General features: G+C 39.0%; 2 protein-coding genes across 3 annotated transcripts in view; both read right to left on the bottom strand.

Annotated features, from left to right (window-relative positions):
• Positions 1 to 345: 345 nt before the first annotated feature.
• CAVIN4 (caveolae associated protein 4) lies at positions 346 to 10584 on the bottom strand. The gene is made up of 2 exons (XM_003940091.4): positions 9770 to 10584; positions 346 to 2629 (listed from the first exon to the last, which is right to left on the bottom strand). Exons 1-2 carry the CDS (start codon positions 10175 to 10177, stop codon positions 1922 to 1924), a joined length of 1116 nt encoding a protein of 371 aa, XP_003940140.1. The 5' UTR covers positions 10178 to 10584; the 3' UTR covers positions 346 to 1921.
• A 99-nt stretch (positions 10585 to 10683) lies between these two features.
• The window catches only part of TMEFF1 (transmembrane protein with EGF like and two follistatin like domains 1), a 107530-nt gene continuing 93949 nt past the window's right edge, over positions 10684 to 24264 (bottom strand). For both annotated transcript variants that reach the window (XM_010350835.3, XM_074395104.1), the window contains 2 exons: positions 15666 to 15824; positions 10684 to 11806 (listed from right to left, as the gene is read on the bottom strand). In XM_010350835.3, coding sequence (XP_010349137.2) covers positions 11722 to 11806; positions 15666 to 15824 — 244 coding nt within the window. In that variant the 3' untranslated portion in view covers positions 10684 to 11721. The remainder of the gene's footprint in view (positions 11807 to 15665; positions 15825 to 24264) is intronic.

Here is a 24264-nt window from a genome sequence, read left to right as displayed (position 1 = left end):
TTAATTTTCAATATAAAAAGGTAACAAGATGAACAATTTATGATTTTATGTATTCATGCAGGTTGAAGAGGAAACAATGCTGAATCAGACTCCCAAAACTCAAATATCTGGGTAACAGAGTCAAATATTTTAAAGCCAATTTATGTATGCCTATGTGTAGATGTGTATACTTACTCCAACTACCATAGGATTATCCAAAAACTGATCTGAAAGTGAGAAAAAAAGTGGGACAGCTGATTGTTGTCCCAACTCTTCAAATTCAACAATTCCATCATTTCTTCTCTATTACAACACCATGCTACATGCTACATTGAACATCCTATAAGTACAGAACCAGTATGACCATTTCTTTCTTTCCTCTTTTTTTTTTTTTTTTGAGACAGAGTATTGCTCTGTCACCCAGGCTTGAATGCAGTGGCACAATCTTGGCTCACTGCAACCTCCACCTCCTGGGTTCAAGCAATTCTGCTGTCTCAGCCTCCCAAGCAGCTGGGACAGGCACATGCCGCCACACCCAGCTAATTTTTGTATTTTTAGTAGAGTCGGGGTTTCACCATATTGGTCAGGTTGGTCTTGAACTTCTGACCTCAAGTTATTCACCCGCCTCAGCCTCCCAAAGGGCTGGGATTGCTTGCATGAGCCACTGTGCCTGGCCCATTTCTTTCTTTCTTTAGCAACAATAGACATTGTTCTAATTTCTGGATTCAACAAGCTAAAGCTAACAAGGGGAATCTGGGTTCCTCCCAAAGCCGCTACGATTAACTCCTATGAACATTGTTTTGGACAGTTGGGCCCTGAAGAGCACACTCAGAAAAACAAGAATATTTGAGGTCACTTCCAAACACAATGCATCAGGGCCAACTTTAGAAAGGCCCACTTGACAACACAGCCACAATGATCCTCATACTGCTCAGCCAAATGCAGTACTACAGTCCACCGAAGATCTTAATTGAAAGGAAATCAGAAAGGACTTAGCCAGGGAACACTTTGAGACCCAACTAAAACCCAAGGTTTAGTTTTAGTCTGATGAAAAAGTGGTCACCCAAACAGTTATTTATTTTTTACTCTTGATTCTGTGAAAAGTCTTCTGAAGACCAACTTTAGTTTCTGTCCAACCTAGGACCTCATCAATTGGTGCTCAGGGCTTTTTCAGAGGGTATAATTCTTTCGATTCTGTTTTTTCAGGAACTGGTGAGGCTTGCCTTCTCTGGGTGTGCTTCTTAGTCCCCAGAATGTGTACCATTTCCTTTGATCTTCACAACAGTCCTCTGAGGCGGACAGCACAGCCAACCCTCTCCATCTTCACTGATGAGAATAAACAGATGACTTGCCAAGGGTTTTCTTGTAAGTAAAGCTATGATACTAGAGGCAGATGTTCAAGTCCAGAACTTCAATTATTTAATGTGAAAGCATCAATAAAGGGGTGTGACTGCTAATTTACTAACAAATCTGTTGATCTGAATATTTGGATGATACAACCCACACGTGAGTTACTCCCCTTTGAGGTTGGCCACAATATTAATCCTAACCAGTATTTAAAGTTCACTTGCAAATGATGGCCACAAAGTTGCCCTTACCAAACATGTAACTGACCCACCCTAGGAAACTATTTTTCTGGTGGACAAGAGAAAAGAACTAAAAAATCCACAGCTGCCGTGAGAAAGAGTGACCTAAGAGAAAAAGCTGCAGGAATCACATAACCTTGGGGCGGGTGGTGGGGGGCAGTGCAGTGGGGGGAAGAATTCCCAAGGAAGTTACAAGGAAATGTATATAATATTTATACTACCCTCAAGATTTTAAATATAAGAAAAAAAAGCATTTATGTTTTCCTACATGGCACAGAAATATAGATGACTACACACTATTCAAACAAAAACTGCATGATTAGGAGATTCATATTTAGGATACACTTAATTCCTCTTTATGATGACTGCTTCAAATCTAACAAAAGAGATTCATCATCCTCTACTTTCACCTGAGGTTTAAAAGTAACTTTTAAAGGCTCAGGGGTGGGGATTTCCCTTCCTTCATGGGCAGGATACACCGGCCTGGCTGCCGCATGTTCTGGTTCACTGAGCTCATCAGAGTAGAGTTCACTGATGGGACCCACAGATTCGCTCCTGGCAATGATGTCCACGCCCATCTCCCTGGCACATTCCTCACCTTCTGCCACTGTTCGGTCCTTACCTTTCCTGAGGCTACGCATCTTAAAAGCTTCCTTGGAGGGAGCTGCATTAGAAATAGATTTCTTAAACCTCTCTCCTGACTGTCTCAGCCTCTCCCCTGACTGTCTCAGCCTCTCTCCTGACTGTCTCAGCCTCTCTCCTGACTGCCTTAGCCTTTCTCTCCTCTCCGGGGTCACTATTCTAGTTCTAATTCTGTTCACTTTCTTGTCAAAATTCTGCCGTGTCTTCTGCATGTTTTCTTTGGAAAACGCCTTCTTGATATTATCAATGTGCTCCTTGCCTGACTTCCTAAGCCTGGCAGATCTGCTTTCTTCAACATAATATTCTTCATCCGAGGAGAGGTCTACTGGGGGATCAAAGACATCATCGACATCCTCTTCCTGATTCTCAGTGAGGTTTCTGTCTTTAACAACAGACAGAGATGTCGGACACCGAAACTTCTCCTGAAGGAGAGAGAAAAACAAAGCATATTAGTCCTTCCTTTGCACTAGAGATCAGGTCTTCTACCTTCTGGCCATGACTTGTAAATCTCTGCCATAGGCTGTTTATCCTCTGCCCACTCCTTAAATGTTAGCATTTCTTAAGGTTTATCTTACCTTGGCCCTTTCTTCTTCTTCATCTCCCAGGCTCACCCTGAGCAACCTTATCCACTCCATTTTTCAGATCCAATTGTAAATAAACTCACATGTATTTTATCTTCACTCCCCCTGTCTCCTAAGATGAATACACATATGTGAATGATAGGCAGACTGCTCCACAGTTTGAGAGGTAACAGTCACCTCGAACTCAGCAAGTCCAAAAATCAAGGCCCATTCACCATCCTCTCCATTTCTACTTCTTTCCTGTACCTCTCATCACTAACACTCATCCAGGTGCCAAATAACATAGAAACTCCTGAATCATCATCCCACATATTTCCTCTCCCTCTCATTCCATATCCAACTGGTCACCAAGCTTTGTCGATAATACTGCCTAACTACTCATCTGTTCCTCCTCCTTCCTCATTCCCTCTCCCAATGTCTGGATTGTGGCCCTTGTCATCTCAGTCGTAAACTTGTATAATGCCTCCTCATTGATCCTTCTACTTCCAGAACATCACCTAAGTACTGTCTGAGAAATATTACTAAAGCCTGGCTTTGATCACATCTTTTCTCTGCTTTAAACTTTGGAAAGCTCACCAATACTCAAAGAAGGAAGTTCAAATTCTTCCGTATGATTAGAAGGCTCCTCCGCTTTAGCTAAACCCACTTTCCCACTCTTCCAGCCCAGAAACATACAATCACTCTCAATTCCTCAAGCACAAGATGTTTTCATCCCTCTATGCCTATGTATAAGTGATTTCTGATATCTTCCTTTTTTCATAATGACGGGATCTCACTATGTTGCTCAGGCTGGACTGGAACTCCTAGACTCAAGGAATCCTCCTGCTTCTGTCTCCCAAGTAGCTGGGACTACAGGCACATGTTACCATGCCCAGAAGTTTCTGATATCTCAAGTGCCCCTTTACCCTTTTTGGCTTTATAAACAAAATCTTTCTTCAAGAATCAATTCAAATGTCCCCAACTTCCCCACACGGCTAACTCTATCTCAAATTTACACATATATACCTCTGTTTATAACATGTATCACAGTTTGAATTGGAGCTTTACTCAAAAATATGTGTCTCCTGGAGGCCTCCAGATTCCTTAAAAGGAGAGATCATGTTACATTTTATGCCCAGCATCTATCAGAGTGTCTTGAACGTAGTAAGCACACTCGATAAATGATTATTGGACCAAACCAGGTGTACCGCCTCCTTCAACCAAGTTATTAAGCACCACCACGAAGCAGTAAATTTTCTGGTTCTAGAAACTGCAAAACTTCTTTGAAGACAGAAGAGTCAAAGAGCTTATATTCTTGGAGAGAGACAAACAAGTAAAATCTATATAGCATGTTAGATGGTGATACCTGCTAAGGTGAGAACGAAAGCAGGGAAGGGGTACGTGCAGTGACAAAAAAGGTGCTGTTTGAACTACGGTGGTCAGAAAGGCCTCACTCATATGGTGACACCTGAGCCTAGACCTGAAGGCTGTGTGTAGATCTGGGAAGAACAGAGAAACAGTGGGGAGGGCCGTGTGATGAGAGCAGAGTGATCCAGGGGGAAGAGGGGGAGACAAAAGGGTAAGAAAGAGAACAGGTGGCCCAGGTCATGCAAGGCTCTGTATCCAATGGTGAGGGCAGTGGCTTTTATTCTGAGCATAAAAGGAAGCCTTCTAAAAGGCTTGCAGGAAGCCGGGCACGGGGGCTCATGCCTGTAATCCCAGCACTTCGGAAGACCGAGATGGGAGGATCACCTGAGGTCAGGAGTTCAAGACCAGCCTGGTCAACATGGCGAAATAGTCTCTACTAAAAATACAAAAACTAGCCAGGTGTCATGACACATAGCTGTAATCCCAGCTACTCGGGAGGCTAAGACAGAAGAATCACTTAAACCCAGGAGGTGGAGGTTGCAGTGAACTGAGATTATGCTACTGCACTCCAATCTGGGCAACAGAGCAAGACTCCATAATTAATTGATTGATTGATTAGTTAATGGCTTGCAGGAGAATAGTGCCAGGATCTGACCAACATTATAAAAGGATCACTGCTGAAAAGAGTGTGGGGCAAGAAAAGAAGCAGGGAGAACAGGCGGAGAGCACTGATGCAAGTGAGTACTGGATAAGGGTGCTGACAGGGGAGGGGGCGAGAAGCAGTCTGATTTTGAGCTGCTTTGAAGGTAGGAGCCAACAAGATTTGTCACTAGATTTGGATGTGCAGTGCCAGAGTGTCAAGAACGACCCTCAAGTACATAGCCTGAGCAGATGAAGGACAGATCTGCCATTAACTGAGATAGGGGAGATGGCAGAAGGAAGAGACTGGAGGGGAAGGATAGGGTCTGAACATGCTGTCTTGGAGACACCCACTAGCCATGCAAGCACAGGCACTGAGAAGGCAGCTGAGCAGATGAGTCTGGAATTCAGAAGAGAGGGCTGGGCTAGACATCCAAATTTAGGAGTCATTGATGTAATGACGGAATTAAAGTCATGAGACCAAATGAGAGAGATCGTCAAGAAACTGAGTGAATGGGTCTATGCTCTGTTTTACTCAAAACTCCTTGGCACCAAAGTGTGTTTCAGAATTCAGAATATTTCAGACTTTGGAAATAATATGGTTTATTACATAACATTCCCAGCAAGATCTTGGAAGAAACATTTCTGTGGCAAAAAAATATATATATATGAATATTCACACTAAGATGGGATAAAAACTATAGCCTCCTGCTAATTTAGGTCAAGTTTTTTTACTGAATAATTTCAGGTCAACTTAGGTCTTGCTGTCAAATATGTTATAAAAAAATTTTTTTAAGAATTTTTGAATGTGAGTGTCGAACATGGATTTGGGACTGGTAAAAAGAAGAAATGAGAACAACAAAAACAAAAAAGACAAATACCAGCCAGTGAGGCAGGGGGAACTCCCAAATTGAGTAGTAATCCCAGAAGTCAAGGAGAAAAGTTTCGAGAGGAAAGGGAGGGGCTGGGTGCAGTGGTTCATGCCTGTAATCCCAACACTTTGGGAGGCTAAGGCGGGAGGATCACTTGAGGACAAGACCAGTCCAGGCAACAAAGTGAGACCTCATCACTACGAATATTTCAAAGTGCAGCCAGGCAGGGCGGTGCACACCTGTAGTCCCTGCTACTTGGAAGGCTGAAGACGGAAGACCATTTTCCCCCAGGAGTTGGAGGCTGCAGTGAGCTATGATTGCACGATAGAACTCTAGCCTGGGCAACAATGCAAGACCCTGTCTCTTGAGAGAGAAAGGGGTGGGGTGGGGAGAGGGAGGTCTAATTGTGCCAAACAGGTCAAAAAAATAAGGATGAGAATTGGATTTGGGACATGACTCACACCGGAGGCCTTGAGAGCCAGCCCAACCGCAGCAGCTAGAGGAACCCAACTGACTATTTAGGGAGCATTTCTAAAACTAAACAGACAAAACTTGAAAAATTAAGAGATTTTTAACTGAACCACGAGTTAAAATTTCTAAAAGAAACTGTGCTCCCACATGAAATCCAGATTAAATCTATTCAATCAAAAAATATATAAATATATACAAAACACATTTATGCATATTCTAAAACCTATCAGCCTGATAAGCAAGAATATATCCCTGGAACCTTATTTCTTTGGATATTTATTTAAAATTAAATTCTTTGGCTATAGGATTAGAGAGCTTAGGAGCTAAAAAAAGGCAGGGGTAGGCGTCTCATAACTCTCTGATGAATCAGTTAGAAGCAGCGGAATTATTCCTCTCCTTTCCTGACACCTGCTGCAGGGAGTAGCTTCAGCAACACAATGTGGGTTGGTACGGCCTGAGAAGGTATAATTAGAAAAGGAAAGAGCCAAAAGTTAATTACTGTTAGGTAGGGGAAAAAACACAATCCTGCTGTGAAAAAATCAGATATAGCTTAACCCAGGAATCACATACCCCTCTTTACGTACACAACAAATAATATAAAATCAGGCTTTAAAATAAAACAAAACAGGGGTAGAGTCAAAAAAAAAGTACTTGTTATGTGGATCTATTTGTTGCAACTCCAATGAAACCGAGATATCATGAACTAATGGTGAATAGACTGTTACAGTAACTGAAGATTGCAGATGTTGAATTATAGTTGATTTCCAAATATAATTATGTCTCTTAATATAAAACTCCAGGTAAAAAGACCATTTTTATAACAATGAATACGGTGCATCAGAGTACTGTGGGCTGGACTGAACATCAAAGTAATATAGCTAGGGGATGTGAAGGCGATCTGACTGCAATATCTGTCACCTCACTGATGGCCAGGGTTGATTCAGCTGATCTGGCTGACTAGGCGGGTGACCCTTCCTCCCTCACCGCTCCATATGTGTCCCTCCTGAAGCCACACACTTGGTCAAAAACGACGACCATCTACAATGGAGGAGGACTGGTCTTGTTGGCTCAAGGGTATACAAGTAGCTGTGCTCCCCTGCTAGAACCTCCAAACAAGCTCTCAAAGTAATTATGGCTGAATTGCTTGGTTTCAAGTTAATTTTAGTAGAAGGGCAATCTGAATATAACCACTTTCACACCTTGATGATGATGATTAATTATAACTAATTTTAACTGCCAAGAATAACCATGTGACCATGTATACAGTGTCCTAACACTCTGAATGCATCTTTGAATCAGAGTTCTATGTCCATTTATCTTTTCTCTACAAGCTCTCCCATTATAAATGATAGCAATTACTTTTTGATGAACTGCTGCTTACTCTGAACAGCTTAATTATACAGAATCTTTATGGCATTATTTCTTACAAGAAAAGAGATGTGACCTAAACTAGCACCCCTCAGCTGCTTTAAATAACTACAAGGGATCAAAGAAAGGAACAATTAGCAGTAAGTCACAGGGACTAAACAGGTGAACACAGAAACATCTTAAAGTTGAAAGCAGAGTTATGTCAATGAACAGAGTCAATGGAAACTTTTCAGAAACTTCTTTGCTCTTGCTTTTGTAAATCTTGATTGGCACTTAGTCCACTGCTTTGCACAAAGGTTCAGAGCAGTGGTGAATGCCAAGTATGTTTCCTGGCCATGCGCCCATGCCAGTGGAGGGTAAGATACATCCACAATTGTGAATGCCTACAGAAGGTGAATCAAAGAATGGATACTACATTTCCCACTACATATACCAACACTGGAACTGGCCTCTGAAAATCAGATGACTGATTTTTTTCAATTTTTCAATTTTTTTTTTCTTAAGACAGGGTCTCACTATCTAACCCAGGCAGGAGTGCAGTCGCACAATCATGGCTCACTGTAGCCTTGACCTCCCCAGGCTCAGGTGACCCTCCCACCTTAGCCTCCTGAGTAGTAGGGAACACAGGCACACAACAACACACCTGGTTAACTTTTGTAATTTTTATAGAGACGGGGTTTTGTCACATTGCCCAGGCTTTGTCTTCTTTTCCCAAATTTTTAAGCCTATAGAAGGGCTTCCAGGGACATGAAAGGAAAGGGAAATGATAAAGAATTTCAAATGGCACAGTCTGCCCTATCTACCTTTGAAATAAGCAACTCTTCACTCTCTTCCCTATTATTTTTCCCGAATAACCTACAGGCTCTTAAAAACAGATCTGAAATACCAGTTTACCATCACAGTGTAACCTTATCAGTCAACAGAGGGCTATGGAGAATTGCCTAGTGTGTAAAGAATGTTGTGGGGAGTTACAGGCCACATCCCTCATGTTTTACAAATTATCTTCTACATAATCCAACTGTGTTCCTATTTCATTTAGCTTATATTCTTCTAGAGTTTTTTCCCTATGTACATAAGTACTTGTTTTTAAAATACAGGTGTCATTTAAAAAAAATAACACTTCATATGCACCGAGGAACATCCCTGCACACATTCCTGATTTTATGCATAGAACAAATTCTTTGACATAAAATTTGGGGGCCAAAAAGTTTGTGAATTTTAAAATTTCTTAATATGTACTACCAAATTTGCCTTTTGAAAATGTTATATCAGTATTTCTACCAACAAAATATGAAAGTGTTTTTTTCCAATCCTTAAATTAACCTGTAAGTATAGGTTTTAATAATTGCCAATATTTAAATAGGTGAAAGTAGAATTTTATTCTTATTTGTGTTTTGTAAACTGCCTGATAATCACAGTTTTCCATTTTTCTACTGTGAAGGAATGTTCAATTTTTTTTCCTTTTAACTGTAAGAGTTTTAAAAATACACCATAGATATGCATTTGCCATGAATATGTTCCTATTTCCAAAAATATGAGTGCCAAGCATAGAATAATATGGGAACTTAGCTAATTACACAATACCACACATAAAAAAAATTATATTAAATCAGTTAAGTAAAAAGATTTTGTAATCAAACATAAGGAATTATTTACGTGACTCATATATTTGTATAATATATTGCTACTATAATAACAATAATTGCTTCAATATTCATTGGGAAATAGCTATCATTGTGATCTGTCTGTAAAAACTTCAATATACAAATCACGTTCTGAAAAGTTTAGGGCTGTTTAGGGCTTTACAGATGCTCCACGTAAGTGGAAAAAAAAAAAAAAAAAAAAAAAAAACCACACTGTGGAGCTACTGGTTGTCAGTTTCTTCTTTTAGAGAACAAAGAAGTGTTTTAAACTAGAGGTTTCTGAATCCTGTTTTAGTTCGAACATTTTCAAAGTCTGTGAGAGAGCAGCAAGCTAATAAGGCTAATATGCTGAAAGGGCCTTACCAATATTAACTTTCAAATGCAAGAAATAGCCTAAGCTATGAGCCACAGTTCATATTACACAAAATGGTTGAGAAGTTCAAAATACCAAAATGATAGATAGTACTTTGGTTAACACGGCAATGGTTTTATCCTGAGATCTCTGTAATACAGAACCCCATTGTATTAATATATACAATAGTTAACATGTGACACTCGAAACCTGTGATATGATTTTTTTACAATCAAAAGATGCAAGAGATCATACATAACAAGCAAGCTGAACACAAGTACAAGCTTACCTGGAATATTACCACCCGGAATTTGTTTTTCTTCATTATTTCCTCTTGCGTGACTTCAACTTTTTTAACATGAATTTGCTGCTTCTCCACCCGAGCTTTCACATCTTTAATGTGAGCACTGACTTTTCGGGTTTTCTCAAACAACTTGTTAATGATATGGCCTGTATTGCCATGTGACTGTGAAAGCTTCAACAGGTCAATCTGGACGGATTTTATGGCATTTTCCATTTCCCTGTGTCTCTCTTCTATTCTCTTCTGGCTTGCCTGCACACTGTCCACGATGGAGGCTACTTTGTCCAGCACAGTCACAATGGTAAGAGCAGCGTCTTGGTCTTCGTCTTCCGTAACACTTGATAGGCGATTCTGGTGGATTTTATCAGCATTTGAAGCAGATCCATTATGTTCCATTTTATTTATTTCTCAGCGAAAGGTGTCCTAACCACAATCAATTCTGGCACTTAGAGCAAAAAGTCAGCTTGGTAACAGGCAACAGCGTTGTTTAAAGAGTTGGAAACTCCACCCCTGGAGAACGGTCAAGTATTTATAACTACAAATGCCCATATGTGACTGTTCTGCAATCTGAACCCTTGCAAAGCACCAGGGACTGTTCCAAACATGCTTGCTGACTGACTAAGGGACTCAAATAAGACTGTGTGGGTAGAAGAGGAAAGTTTTTTTTAAAGTTCACTAAAGCCACTATGTAACTAATATTAAACCTAGAAACCAAATGATCAAAAAAGCTAACTCCAAATGTTGGGTAAAGCTTTTGCCTTTAGATCCTTTCATTCAGTATTTGTAATAGCAAAGGGGAATTCTTAACTAAAATCTGCTTTTTCTACTAATTTCACATATTAAATATATTGAAACACCAATATTGAAAAATTTGGTAAATAAACACACCAAAACAGAGGCCATATAGTGAAAACATTATATTATAACATGCTTTTCCAAACAAAATATTAAAATTAATAATTTTTAACATATTCTTTAAATTCTACATGCATACTTTTGAACATCTAAACTACACGTTAAACAGCTTAATACATTCTACTCACACTTCAGATCTTTAAACACCAACAATCTATGAATATTAATCTATTACTACAGGACAAATTTGGATAGAGGTCTTAGATAATTTTTAAGCTCACTCTAAGAGCACCAATCATTAACAATCATTTTTGTATTTTATTCACAAACACTGATACGATTTGTTTATTTATGTTAAAACAAATATTTTCTTTAAAAATGAACGTGTATTAAAGTAGTTTAACTGGTAGAATAGGCTTTATTCCAATCTGTTTGTTAAACAGCCTATTTTCACAATATCTAAATCTATTTTTCACTGATCTGTTTCATCATTACTAACATACTTTTTCAAAATTATTAGAATTATTTTTTCAAAGGGAGGAATAACCAAATTCCCCAGTCCATATATCTTGTAAGTATTTTACACCTAACACACACAGCTTTACAGTTCATGCAATAGGCAGTGTCTAAAAAATCAGTAACTAAATCTCAAAAACATTTAAATAATCTATTTAAACACAGTGTCTTCTAGATTTGTTTTGTAAGAAAAGTAATCTGTAAACATCTTTACCTTTAGTTCATGCTTAGTCATTTGCTGTGGTCATTGTGGAAGAAGTGGATATGACTTTATAACCATTTGTGAAGTGGTCCATCTTTGTAAAAATATTACATTCCACGGGTAAATAACAAGTCTTAGAATTACCATGTGGTACAAATTTGTGAAAGCAATTTCTGTATTTAAAAACATAAAACAAAGACTACTAAACAGTCCCAAACTGTCGTAGCTGAATATTCTAAATACGAGCCAACAGTACTACACTAAAAATGTCCAAAAATAAGGCCTCTGAAATAAATATTTCCATTCTTTAAAAAAAGACATAATACATGTACATCACATGGTCAGTGTACATATAAAAGTCATCAGTTCAAACCATTCTGGATGACGTATCTGAAGTAAAATGACCTAGGTTTTGCTTCTGTCGACGTCCTCTATTGTTTTTGGGGCATTTTCTGTTGCATTAAAAAAAAGAAAGAGAGAGAAATATTGTTCTGATGATTTTGTTTAGATATTTCAAATGTTTCCAAAGTAATACATATTTCGCACATAAAGCCACGATGCAAGCAATTACACGAAAGGGAAATGAGATGGTATCTGTTGCCAGACAAGGTGAAGATGAACACAATTCAGACTGCTACCTCCCCTACAAAGCTGGGAGTTGAGAGGATTAGATATGTAATATAGGTACTGGCAGAAGCAAAACTCATTCCCAGTGTCTATACTACTATGTATGCATCCCTGACAGATATCCCACCCTTCCTCCAGCCTAGAACTCCCTAGTCACAGTGACTTTTTTAACATGAATTTGTTGCTTCACCACCCTGGCTTTCACATGTGAAACTCCTGACAGTAAAAAGGACTCTGGCCTATGTACTTTCCCTGAGCATTATGACAAGACAGCTCTAAAATGACAAGAACAACTTAGATGAAGGAAGAAATCAGGAAGAAGTGTGCTTGTTAACCTCAGCTACGAATACAAAGAAATGTCTACTGATTTTAGACAATGACTCAAAAGAAGCTGTCCACACCCTGCTGGAGCAAACCACAGAAGCCCATAAGGAACTGTCACACTGAGGATGAGGGACATTCTGCTCTCATTTTCCACGTTTCTTCACAGCAGCACAAATCTCAGTGTGTTGGAACTGCTCTTGTGCCTGCACACTAGATCGCAAATACAGGGTGCTGTGTATGCAATGTGGAATAAAGGGGCTGAGATGAATTCTGGGCTCTGCTAACTAACTGTGTGACCTCAATTCTCCTACATGTAAAATACTAAATTAGAAGTTGAACTAGCTTCTAAGATCTCTGCCAGCAAGAAATTTACAACCTAATAAAAAGCAAATCTTATAACAATAAGTACTCCTCATTTTGTTCAACTTCAAAGAGTACAGCTTTGCCTTGAACTAAAAGCATTGATGATACTTCCATTTTGTTTATGGTTTTCACAATTGTCCCTCACTAATTCTCATTTTAAAAGTCTGAGGTAGTTAAAGTTGGAATCATCTCCATTTCATAAATGAGAAGACTAGTTGACAGATCAAGCAACCTTCTTTTACTGTCACTAACTCACCATGACCTTGGAAAAGCTCCAATTTCCTAGCGCCATTGGTTTTTAAATCTATAAAATAAAGGCGTTTAGTTAAGGTGATATTCAAGGTTTCTGTCAATCAGTCATTCTATGACACCGAAAACATGAAAGGAGATTCCAAGAAGAAAAGAAGAAAAAGTGACTCATGCAGTCTTGATAAATAGGGCAGTGAGAACATCCTTTTAAAGAAGATTCCTCCATTGTAACAGCCACCATGGTCTATGTCAACAGCTGTCCCATAATGGACAGTGTGGGAGAGATACTTAAAAATTCAATGGAAATAAATCCAAGTACAGAAATATTCTAAATCCAAGATAGCAAGACATTCTAGGGGAGGAAATACCACAGTAAAAAGACAAGCCTCAAGGAGAAATCTGTGATCAGTTCAATGAGATGGCTCTTCAATCATAGAGACAGAGGGCAGTGAAGACACAGTCACAGTTAGAAATATACTGTGATGTCTAAGTGGCTATGAGGGCAACAAGGAGGGATTTGGAGTATAAACAGAGGGTACGTACTTCAATAATACCTGCCAGGTAATTTTAATTGAGTAGTTTAGGATTGCAGCACAATGAGAATGGAAGGACAGAGCTGGGTAAAAGACTGTTGAAAGAGGCCTTTCCTAGCTCCAGGACCTTAGACCAAGGTACTTCTTATCTCAGGGCTTCAGTTACCCTACTTCTTTAAATGAAGTGGTTGAACTCAAAGTTGCTTCCCATTGACTCTTAACATCCTTTGATCCTCTTGAAAATGGCACTATCTAGCTGGGCAATGATCCCAGCACTTTGGGAGACCAAGGCAGGTGGATCACTTGAGCTTAGGAGTTAAGACCAGCCTGAGCAACATGGCCAAACCCAGTCTCTACAAAAAAATTACAAAAATTAGCCAGGCATGGTAGTGCATGCCTGTAGTCTCAGCTATTCGGGAGGCTGAGGTAAGCCCAGGAGGTGGGGGTTGCAATGATCTAAGATCATGCCACTGCACTGCAGCCTGAATGATAGAGTGAGACCCTGTCTCAAATAAAGGCACTATCTCTGGGCCTCAAACATCTTCCCTTACTTTATCTCAATTTTTCTTCTGCCTTCCAAGTCATTTATTAATTCACTCCTATTTAACTCTAATGTCTTAAATGGTCTTCTCCTTACCTCACATGTCTGCTACTCCAATGAATTTTTCAGATGACTCATTAATAACCTAAAAAAATACCAAGTCCTTCCCCTGCTCAAAAACGTCAAACTGCTACAAAATCAAGTTTGAACCCTGCTCCTAAGCAATGGTCATGCTGGGCAAACGTCTTTCCCAAGATGACTTAGCATGGAACCTTTCAGTGAAAAGAGGAATGAATGGGAATCAATCTGAATCCAAACCCAGACAATTTCACTTACTAGCTGGATGATCACAGGCAAATTACTGCACCTCTGAGCCTATATTAAATGGCTATAGCCCATCCTGCTATTTAATGTGTTTTCCCGTCTTTTCTGTTATCATTATTTGTTACATCGTTATGTCCCTACTTTAATCTACCACCCAATTTTATATTCAGTAGTCTTGCCTAAGGGCAGATCATCTGTTCTGTGAAATAAAACACACTGACTTTAGTGCCTAGGTGTTATGAAAAATATCTGTTACTCAGAGAACTTTTTTTTATCATTTCTAGATTTATCATTTCAGTTCCAGATGGTTGAGACTACTGAAGGTCTGGTTTCTATCCAGACCTTGGATAGAAGGCCAATAAATCCATTATGGCCTGCCAATATCTGTGGTTGATATGCTTCAACCCTCTGCCCAGAATAATTCAGGGAAGTGGAGAGATGAAGCTTATGAGACTTCTGAACTGAACCTTAAAGAAAAAGGTAAGCAGGAAGAAAAGACATTAGACTGGGAAGCACAAAGACAACACGAACTTGCTGGATTTCCTCTGACTTTTCTCAAGTCTAGTTCACTCTGACTTATGTATTTCCACTCAGTTTAGCAAAGACTCATTTTATGCCATTGTACTCCAAATAAGTCACTTAATTTGTGGCAAATTATTTTATTTATAATAGAGAATTTTAAAGCTTATTACTTATCACTGGAATCCAGAAAATGAAGTAATGCCAACACAATGATACCACAATAAAATTACCTTCAGCCTCTGATCTCTTCCTTTCTTAGTATATCAACTGTGAGTAAAGTACATTCTTAGGGCATAAAATACCTCGCAGCAGTGCAGGGTATAAAAATTTTCTGCATGGCTCTTCTACACATGTGCAGATCATTCTAGAAATTCTGAGCCAGTCATCGTGGTTCATGCCTATAGTCTCAGCTACTCTAGAGGATCACTTGAGCCCAGAAGTTCAAGGCTGCTGTGAGCTCTAATTGCTGCTGCCCTGCAACCTGGGCGACAGAGGGAGGCCCTGTCTCTTATAAAATTAAAAAAAAAAAAAAAAAAAAAAAAAAAAAAACTGCTAACATTATTTTCCCAGAATTCAGTGCTCAAAGACTGTATACAATTCTCAGATCCCTAAATTCCTTTATCTCATTAACTATTCTCACTCCCTCTCTGCCTGTAACACAGGCAATTAGTTCTCACCCATATTCTAAAGAAGGATAGGGAGAGGCCACTGAAAACCTCAGGGAACTGATCATAGAATTTTTCCTAACAGATTGGTGGCCTCAAAGCATCTATAAAGAAACAGCTGCTTGCTCTAATTTTAAGTGATATTTCTTACATCATTACCTACCTTGTTATGCACATTACAATTGCTACTATAATGGCGATCTGTACAGCTCCAATAATTGCTGCAATAAGAACATGAGTAAGCTTTTGCCTACTTGGCACTACATAAAGAATACTAAAGTCTGTCTTTTCACAGTGCTGTCCAGTGTAGCCAGATTCACATCTGAAAAGGAAAAAAAACATATATTCCTATGAAAATTACAAATTGTGATACTCTCAAGTTTTTACATTAAAATATACAAAATAGTAATAAAATTTAAACAGGAATAGGAAATCAAGCATTTATTAATAAATAATAAATAATAAATCAACTATTTATTACAAAATAGTAATAAAATTTAAACAGGAATAGGAAATGTATCATCTGGGGGAAAAAAATGCCATTTGTATATTTCCCTGCTGTTTTTTTGTTATATCAACATGGTGCTTCTTTCACCTAAGTTATATCACATTAATTTTAAAGTTGCTAAATATTGTTAATATATCTTTATTTTTGTTATTGCTGCTTTTGCTTTTGGTGTCATATCTAAGAAATTACTGCCTAATCTAAAGTCACAATGATTCACTCATTTTTTTTCACTTTTTAAATTAAATTTACTTAAAAATCGACAAATGAAATTACATATATTTATCATGTACAACAGGGGTCCCCTACCCCCAGGCCATGACCGCTATTGGTCTATGGCCTGTTAGGAACCAGGCCACACAGCAGGAGGTGAGTGGTGGGCTAGTAAGCAAAGCTTGCCTGCATTTACAGCCACTCCCCATCACTCACATTACCACCCAAGCTCCACCTCCTGTCAGATCAGCAGTGGCATTAGATTCTCACAAAAGCACAAACCCTATTGTGAACTGCGCACACAGGGATCCAGGTTATGTACTCCTCATGAGAATCTAATGCCTGATGATCTGTCATTGTCTCCCATCGCGCCCAGATGGGACAGTCTAACTGCAGGAAAAACAAGCTCAGAGTTCACACCGATTCTACATTATAGTGAGTCGTATCATTATTTCATTATGTATTACCATGTAATAATAATAGAAATAAAATGCACAATAAATGTAATGCACTTGAATCAGCCCCAAATCATCACCCCCACCCTCAACCCCCAGTCCATGGAAAAATCTTCTTCTATGAAACTGGTCCCTGGCGCCAAAAAGGCTGGGGACCGCTGATGTACAACACGACACTTGGAAACTTATAGACACTGTGGAATGGCTAAATCAAGCTAATTAACCTATGCATTACCTCATATAGTTACCATGTTAGTGGTGAGAATACTTAAAATCTGCTCTCTTAGCATTTTTTAAAAAATAGATACATATAATTTCTAAATAGAAATATAATAGTCCATCCAGTAACTGTAATATAGCTAGCTTATCTATTCCCAGTTCTAAGACATGTCAGTTATTTTCAATTTTTCACAATTATAAATTAGGTGTGGTAAACATCTTGGTGAATATGCACTTTTCTATATTTATGCTATTCCTTAGGCCTAAATACCTGAAAGTTAGACTGTTGAAAAAGTAGGTATAAACATTTACGGTTCTCTGAACATAGCACCAAATTATATTTAAGACACTTTTCAGTGTATAAAATATAAACACGTAAGATGCAGGGGAAAGATGAAAATAAGTTATTAACGACAGAAACAATGTCAAACAGTCAAGGAGGTGCTAATCTTAGAAATTATCTGAATTTCAATTAAAAGTAGATAAAAAGGCAACTGCATCAGCTGATGATAATTTGACAGGGAGAAATATTTAAGACACTTAACAGTCAATTTACATTTTTAAGCTGACAGAAGTGAAATGTATAAATTACCCAGCCTTCAGTTATAATTGATTAATAAAACATTTGAAGTGTAAAAATAGTGTATGTATTAATGTCCTACAACTCATCAAAAAATAATTTGAGGCAGCTTATCATAAAGCACACACACAAAAAATAATGTGAGAGGAGGAAAACAGGAAAATCCAGGGGAGGTGCGAGTCTATCAGTCCAGTCCCTGAGGTTCCTAGACACTTCCCAGTATGTTTCACACTGGGCTCTACACTTCCCAGCAAACAATGACAACAACAACAACAACAAAAACAAGCAGTGGAAAGATATATAGATCATGGAAGAGAATTGAGAGCCTAGAAATATACCCATACATCTATGGCCAATTGATTTCAAGAAGGGTACTAAGATAACTCAATGGGGAAAGAATTGTCTCTTCAACAAACAGTGCTAACTGGATATCCACATGCAAAAGGATGAAACTAGACCTCTTCCTTGTGTCATACAGAAAAATTGCCTCAAAATGGATCACAGATCTAAATGTAAGAGCTAAAACTATAAAACTCTAAGGAAAAAAACCTAAGATACAGTTATTACGGAAAACCGTATGGAAGTTCCTCAAAAAATCAAAAATAAAACTACCATTTGATCCAGCAATCTCATTACTGGGTATACAACTAAAGGAAATAAAATCAGTATGTTGAAGAAATATCTGCACTCCCATGTTTATTGCAGCATTATTCACAATAGCTAAGATATGGATTCAATCTAAGTGTCCATTAATGAATAAATTGATAATGAGGTATATATACAAGATAGAATACTATTCAGCCATTAAAAAGAAGGAAATTCTGTCATCTACATGGATGAACCTGCAGAACATTATATTAAGTGAAATAAGCCAAGCACAGAAAGACAAATACTGAGTGATTTCACTCATAGGTGGAACCTAAAAAAGTTGATCTAATAGAAGTAGAGAGTTACCAGGGGCTGGGGTGGTAGGAGATGGTTGAGGAGATGCTGGTCAGGGGATACTAAATTTCAGTTAGAAGGGAGGAATAAGTCCAAGAGATGTAGTGTACAACATGGTGACTATAGTTAACAATGCAGTGTATTTTTGGAAAATGCTGAGGATTTTAAGTGTTCGCACCACAAAAGTGGTAACTATGTAAAATAATGCATATGTTAATCAGCTTGATTAGCCATTTCACAATGTATATATATTTCCAAACATGATATATACAATAAATATAATTTTGTCAATTTTTAAATAAATTTGATTTTATAAAAAGAATAAAATATAGGAGTAAATGTTTGTGGCCTTAGATTAGGCAATAATTTCTTAGATAATCTGACACCAAAAGCAAAAGCAACAACAACAAAAAGATAAATAGCACTAAATCAAAATTAAAATCTTTTGTACTTGAGGACATTATCAAGAAAGTTGAAAAGATAACCCACAACATGGAAAAAAAAGTTACATATATCTGATAAGGGACTTATATCTAGAACATATAAAGAACTAGTACAACTCAATAATAGCCAAAAAAATAAAATAAAAGAGCAAAGGATGTATAATGACATTTCTCCAGAGAAGATATACAAATATTCTCAACATCATTTGCCATCACGGAAATAAAAATCAAAGCCACCATATATACCACTTTACACTTACTGGGATACCTGAGTCAAAAAGTCTGATAATTACAAGTGTTGACAAAGGAACTGTAGGGCATGTAAAATGGTCTGGCAGTTCCTCAAAATGTTAAACACTGGGTTACCATTTGTCCCAGCAATTCTACCACTAAGCTTTACCCAAGTGAAATTAAAACACGTTCACACAAAAACTTGCAAATAATCATTCAGAGCAGCATTTTTCATAGTAACCATAAAGTGGAAAGAACCTAAATTTTTCTGATGATGAGTAGATTAAAAACATACGGTGTTATCCATACAATGGAATAGTATTCAGCCACAAAAATGAAGTACTGATAATGTGTTGTAACATGGATGAACCTAGAAAATATTATGCTAAGTGAAAAAAGCAGGAGGTGGGAAGAGATAGCATGGGGAGAAATGACAGATACAGGTGAGGGGAAGGAAGGCAGCAAACCACACTGCCATGTGTGTACCTATGCAACAATCTTGCATGTTCTTCACATGTACCCCCAAACCTAAAATGCAATTTAAAAAAATAAAATAAAAATAAATAAAAAAATAAAAATAAAAAAGCTAGACACAAAATACCTCATACTATATGGTTCAATTTATATAAACTATCCAGAATAGATAAGTATATAGAGATAGAAAATAAATTAGTGGGTGCCTAGGGCTAGGGAGCATGAGGAAATTTGAGAGTAAAAGCTAAAGGGTATGAGGTATCCTCTTGGGGAAATGAAAATGTAATAAAATTGATTGTGGTGACAGTTGTACAACTCTGTGCATATGCTAAACACCAATGGATTGGGAAGGAAGGAAGAAAGGAATGGAGGAGGGGGAGGGGAGGGAGTAGGACAGTTGACACAAAATACAATCTACATAAAATAAAATCAAATAAGTTGTTCAAAAGAAGCACAGTTATTACTGTTATGAAACTTAAGGGAACTTTATTTCATTGGTCCTCATTTAAAGAGGGCACCTTCTAACATAAAGAACATTATCCTCAACAACACAGCTGCAGTAAACTCAATGATATAATGAAGTTTCATGGAATTTTTAAAATAATGTCCTTCATGGTATGCTAATGGCCAATAGTCAAAGCTCAGTAAAATAAAAACAGTTCCATAGGGAGCTGTAACAATGTCCTAGATACGCAGCTCTCTAATGGTTTGGCTTAAGCCAAAGATTAAAATCAGAGAATCAAAAAGAATGCATAGGCCATGTATCATTCCTGCAGTTCTCCCTGGATGTTATTTTCTCCAACTGACTTTTGGTTATACTATGTGATATGGTTTGGCTGTGCCCCATCCAAATCCCACCTTGAATAGTAACTCCCACAACTGCCACGTCTCGTGGGAAGAACCTGGTGGGAAGTGATTATGCGGGTGGGTCTTTCCTGTGCTATTCTTGTGATAGTAAATGAGTCTGACAAGATCTGATGGTCTAAAAAACGGGAGTTTCCCAGCACAAGCTCTCTCTTTGCCGGCTGCCATCCATGTAAGACGTGACTTGCTCCTCCTTGCCTTCCGCTATGATTGTGAGGCCTCCCCAGCCACGTCAAACTGTGAGTCCAATTAAACCCTTTCTTTTGTAAATTGCCCAGTCTCAGGTATGTCTTTATCAGCAGTGTGGAAACACTCTCCCAATACCTAGAGTACTAACTTCTAGGCTATTTGTTTTTATTCTGTTACTGCTTAAAGGCAGATCCAGGGGTTCAGTCCTCCACCTTCTACTTATCCCACACACCTTCCACAGGCAATCCTATTCACTCCCACTGTCTCATGTGTGAATTCATTTACACATCCATTTACCACAATTATTGAGCACCTGCTATGTGCCACCTACTGTAGTGAGCATTTGGGATGTACCAATGAACAGAACAGATAAAGATCCCTGGCCTGCTTACCAGCTACTGGGAGAAGAGTGTCAGTAAACAAAGTAAGTGAATTAAATGGTTATGTTAGAAGGTGATATGTACTACAGGGGATGTAGGGTGTGGGGTATTAAGGGAAACTGCAAACACCAGGTAACCAGGAAAATTGCAGGAAGGGAGGGTTGCAATTTTAAATAAGGCACGCCAGGTAGGTTATTTAAGAAAGTGACCTGCGAGTAAAGACTTGAAGGAGGTGAGAAGTCTGCTATGCAGACAATGGGAGGACAGTGTATGAGGCAAAGGAAGAGCCAGTGCAAGTTCCCTAAGGTGGGAGCATCCATGCATGCATGGCATGCCCAAGAATAGCAGGTGTGGCTGGAAAGGAAGGGGTGAGGGGGAGGAGAGCAAGACAGAGAGGTGAAGAGACAAAACTGCATAGGACCTTTTGCACTTAGTGAGATGAAGGAACCGCTGGAAGGGTTTCAGCAGAGGAATGATATGAACTGACTTTTAGTTTAAAAGGCTCACTCTGTACTTTGGGAGGTGAGGCAGGTGGCTCATCTGAGGTTAAGAGTTCGAGACCAGCCTGGGAAACATGATGAAACCATCTCTACCAAAAATGCAAAAAATCAGCCTGGCCGATGTGGTGAAAACCCATCTCTACTAAAGGTGGTACATGCCTGTAATCCCAGCTACTCGGAAGGCTGAAGCACGAGAACTGCTTGAACCCAAGAGGCAGAGGCTGCAGTGAGTTGAGATTATGCCACTGTACTCCAGCCTGGCAACAGAGCGAGATCCCGTCTCAAGAAAACAGGCAGAAGGCTCACTCTGTCTGCTGTTTTGATTATGGATTGTAGAATACAATCACGGAGGCTATTGCAAAAATCCCAGGGAGATGTTGGCCTGCACTAGGAATAGCACTGGCAATGGAGAGAAGTAATCAAATTCTGGAGACATTCTGAAACAGAATTCCCAGCTGACTGGATAAGAAAGAGAAGTCAAAGATATATCAGAGGGGTGTTTTGTCTGAGCAACTGAAAAGATGAAGTTGGAATCAACTGAGATGAAGAAGGTGGCAGGTAAAGCAGGTTTAGGGAGGGAGAGCAGATCAGGAGATCATCTTTAGTCCTGTTGAGATTGAGGTGTCAGACATCCATGTGGAAATGTAAAGGAGGCATATGGATCTACAAGTTTCAAATTCAGGAGAGAAGTCTGGGATTTATGTAAATTAGGAGGAATTATTAGCATATGTCATGGAAAGCCCTGAGACTGGACAGAATCTCTAAGGGAAGAGGACTAGGACTGAACCCTGATACACAACTACATTGAGAGGTCAGGGAGCAAAGTGGGAAGCAGCCAAGAAAACTGGAATGTCCAGCAAGGTAGGAAAAAACAAGAGACAGTATAATTCTTGACACCAAGTGAAGAATGCATATCACACAGGAGGGGTGATCTCCTGTGTCAACTGCTACTGATCATTCAAAAGTAATTTCACAGTAAGTACTGACCATTGAATTTAGAAATGAGAACAGCGTCAGTGAAGTGTTAGGGACAAAAGCTTGCTGGGGTGAGTTCAAAAGAAATGGGAAGTGAGGAACTGGAGATAGACTTTAGACAACTCTTTCAATTTCTGTGAAGGAAAGGAAAGAAACAGGACTGAAGCTGGTGGGAATGAGAATGAGTTTCTTCCAAGATAGAAGAAATAAAAGTTTATCAATTTATATGAGATACACTGACATCAAGTTCTATTATACAGAGAAAAGGGAGAGGATTGCTGGTAGATGATAGTGAAAGGGTGTGGAAGTTCTCCTCATATTGTTCCATTTTCTCCGTGAACTTGGAAAGATCAATAGCCAAGAGTGAGGATGAGAGAGGAGGTACTGCCAATCTGAAGAGAGAGGAGAAGGTACAAAGTAATCCTATAGGAGAGGAGGAGAATGGATAAACTGCAGCTGTAGAATGACTGCCCTGGCAGAACAAAGGGCCCACCTTGAGACCTATAGGTATGTCAGTGAGAGAAGTTAATCTGGTGGTGTGCTTTTCACCGACAGCCATGTGAAGCTGCATATACAGGTATGCAGTGTGTGGAGAGCTGGGATGAACCAGGACTATGGTTTTGTCAAGTGAGTATGATGAAGCAACAGAGGAATGAGGGATTCCAATAAAAGGGAACTATGATGACTGGCCAAGGAATTTATGCTAACAAGGGGAAGAGAATATCCAGGGAGTGAGGGACACTGAAAAGGTGAAAGGATCAATAAACTGAAGGGCTAGTGGGACAGAATAGCTAGGTAGAAACTAGAATGGATATGCTACAGAAGGAATGATTCTCAAATGTATGTCTTCAACTACATCTCTCTCATCAGTTCTAAAACCAAAACATATCCAGAGCAGCCCACTAGATATATGTAAGGAGAAATCCCACAGGCATCTTAGACCAAGCAAGTCAAACTGAACATATCATTTCCCCCAAAACCTTCCCCCTCTTTCCAATGCATTTCCTACTCAATCTTGCCTTAGCCAGAAACCCAGGAGATTCTCCTGACTCTTCATCCAACTAACCTCTACCAACCCGCACGTTCTCATGCTCATATCCAACCGAACAGGTCAGTCACCGACATTTGTGAGTTCAACCACTTAATGATCTGTCTGCAATCCATTTACTTTCTCAACCTCTCAACAACTCCTTATACTTAATTCAGGCCCTTACTTCTTATTAAGTCTTCTAAATTTTCTAATCTACTTTCCACAATGTCACCAAAGTGGCCTTCAGATTTGATCACTACTTAAACTCCTCTAATGGTGTCTTACTGCCTTTAAAATAAAAGCCAAGCTCCTGGGATGGCCGTTCCTGTAACACCTGACCCTTCCTCCAACAATGTCCCCCACCCATCTTCAGACTGAAGTGCCTTTTCTGAAGTCCCAAATCACCTCACCTATACCTGTGTATGATAGCATTGTTCATATTATAATTACTTGTCAGTCTCTTCCACCAGACTATTAGCTTTTTAAAGGCAAGATCCCTGGATTCCCATCATATTTGAATTTGACACCCCAATATCAGAGAGAATTTGGCATTAATAAGTCAATCAATCAATCAATCAAAAAACAGGTGGGGCGTGGTGGCCCATGCCTGTAATCCCAGCACTTTGGGAGGCTGAGGTGGGTGGATCACCTGAGGTCAGGAGTTCGAGACTAGCCTGACCTACATGGCAAAACCCTGTCTCTACCAAAAATACAAAAATTAGCTAGGCATGGTGGTACATGCCTGTAATGCAAGCTACTAGG

Source organism: Saimiri boliviensis, chromosome 2 (assembly GCF_048565385.1).
Source record: "Saimiri boliviensis isolate mSaiBol1 chromosome 2, mSaiBol1.pri, whole genome shotgun sequence".
Classification (NCBI taxonomy): domain Eukaryota; kingdom Metazoa; phylum Chordata; class Mammalia; order Primates; family Cebidae; genus Saimiri; species Saimiri boliviensis.
The sequence above is the reverse complement of the archived record's forward strand: the minus strand, read 5'-3'. Positions and strand labels throughout refer to the sequence as shown.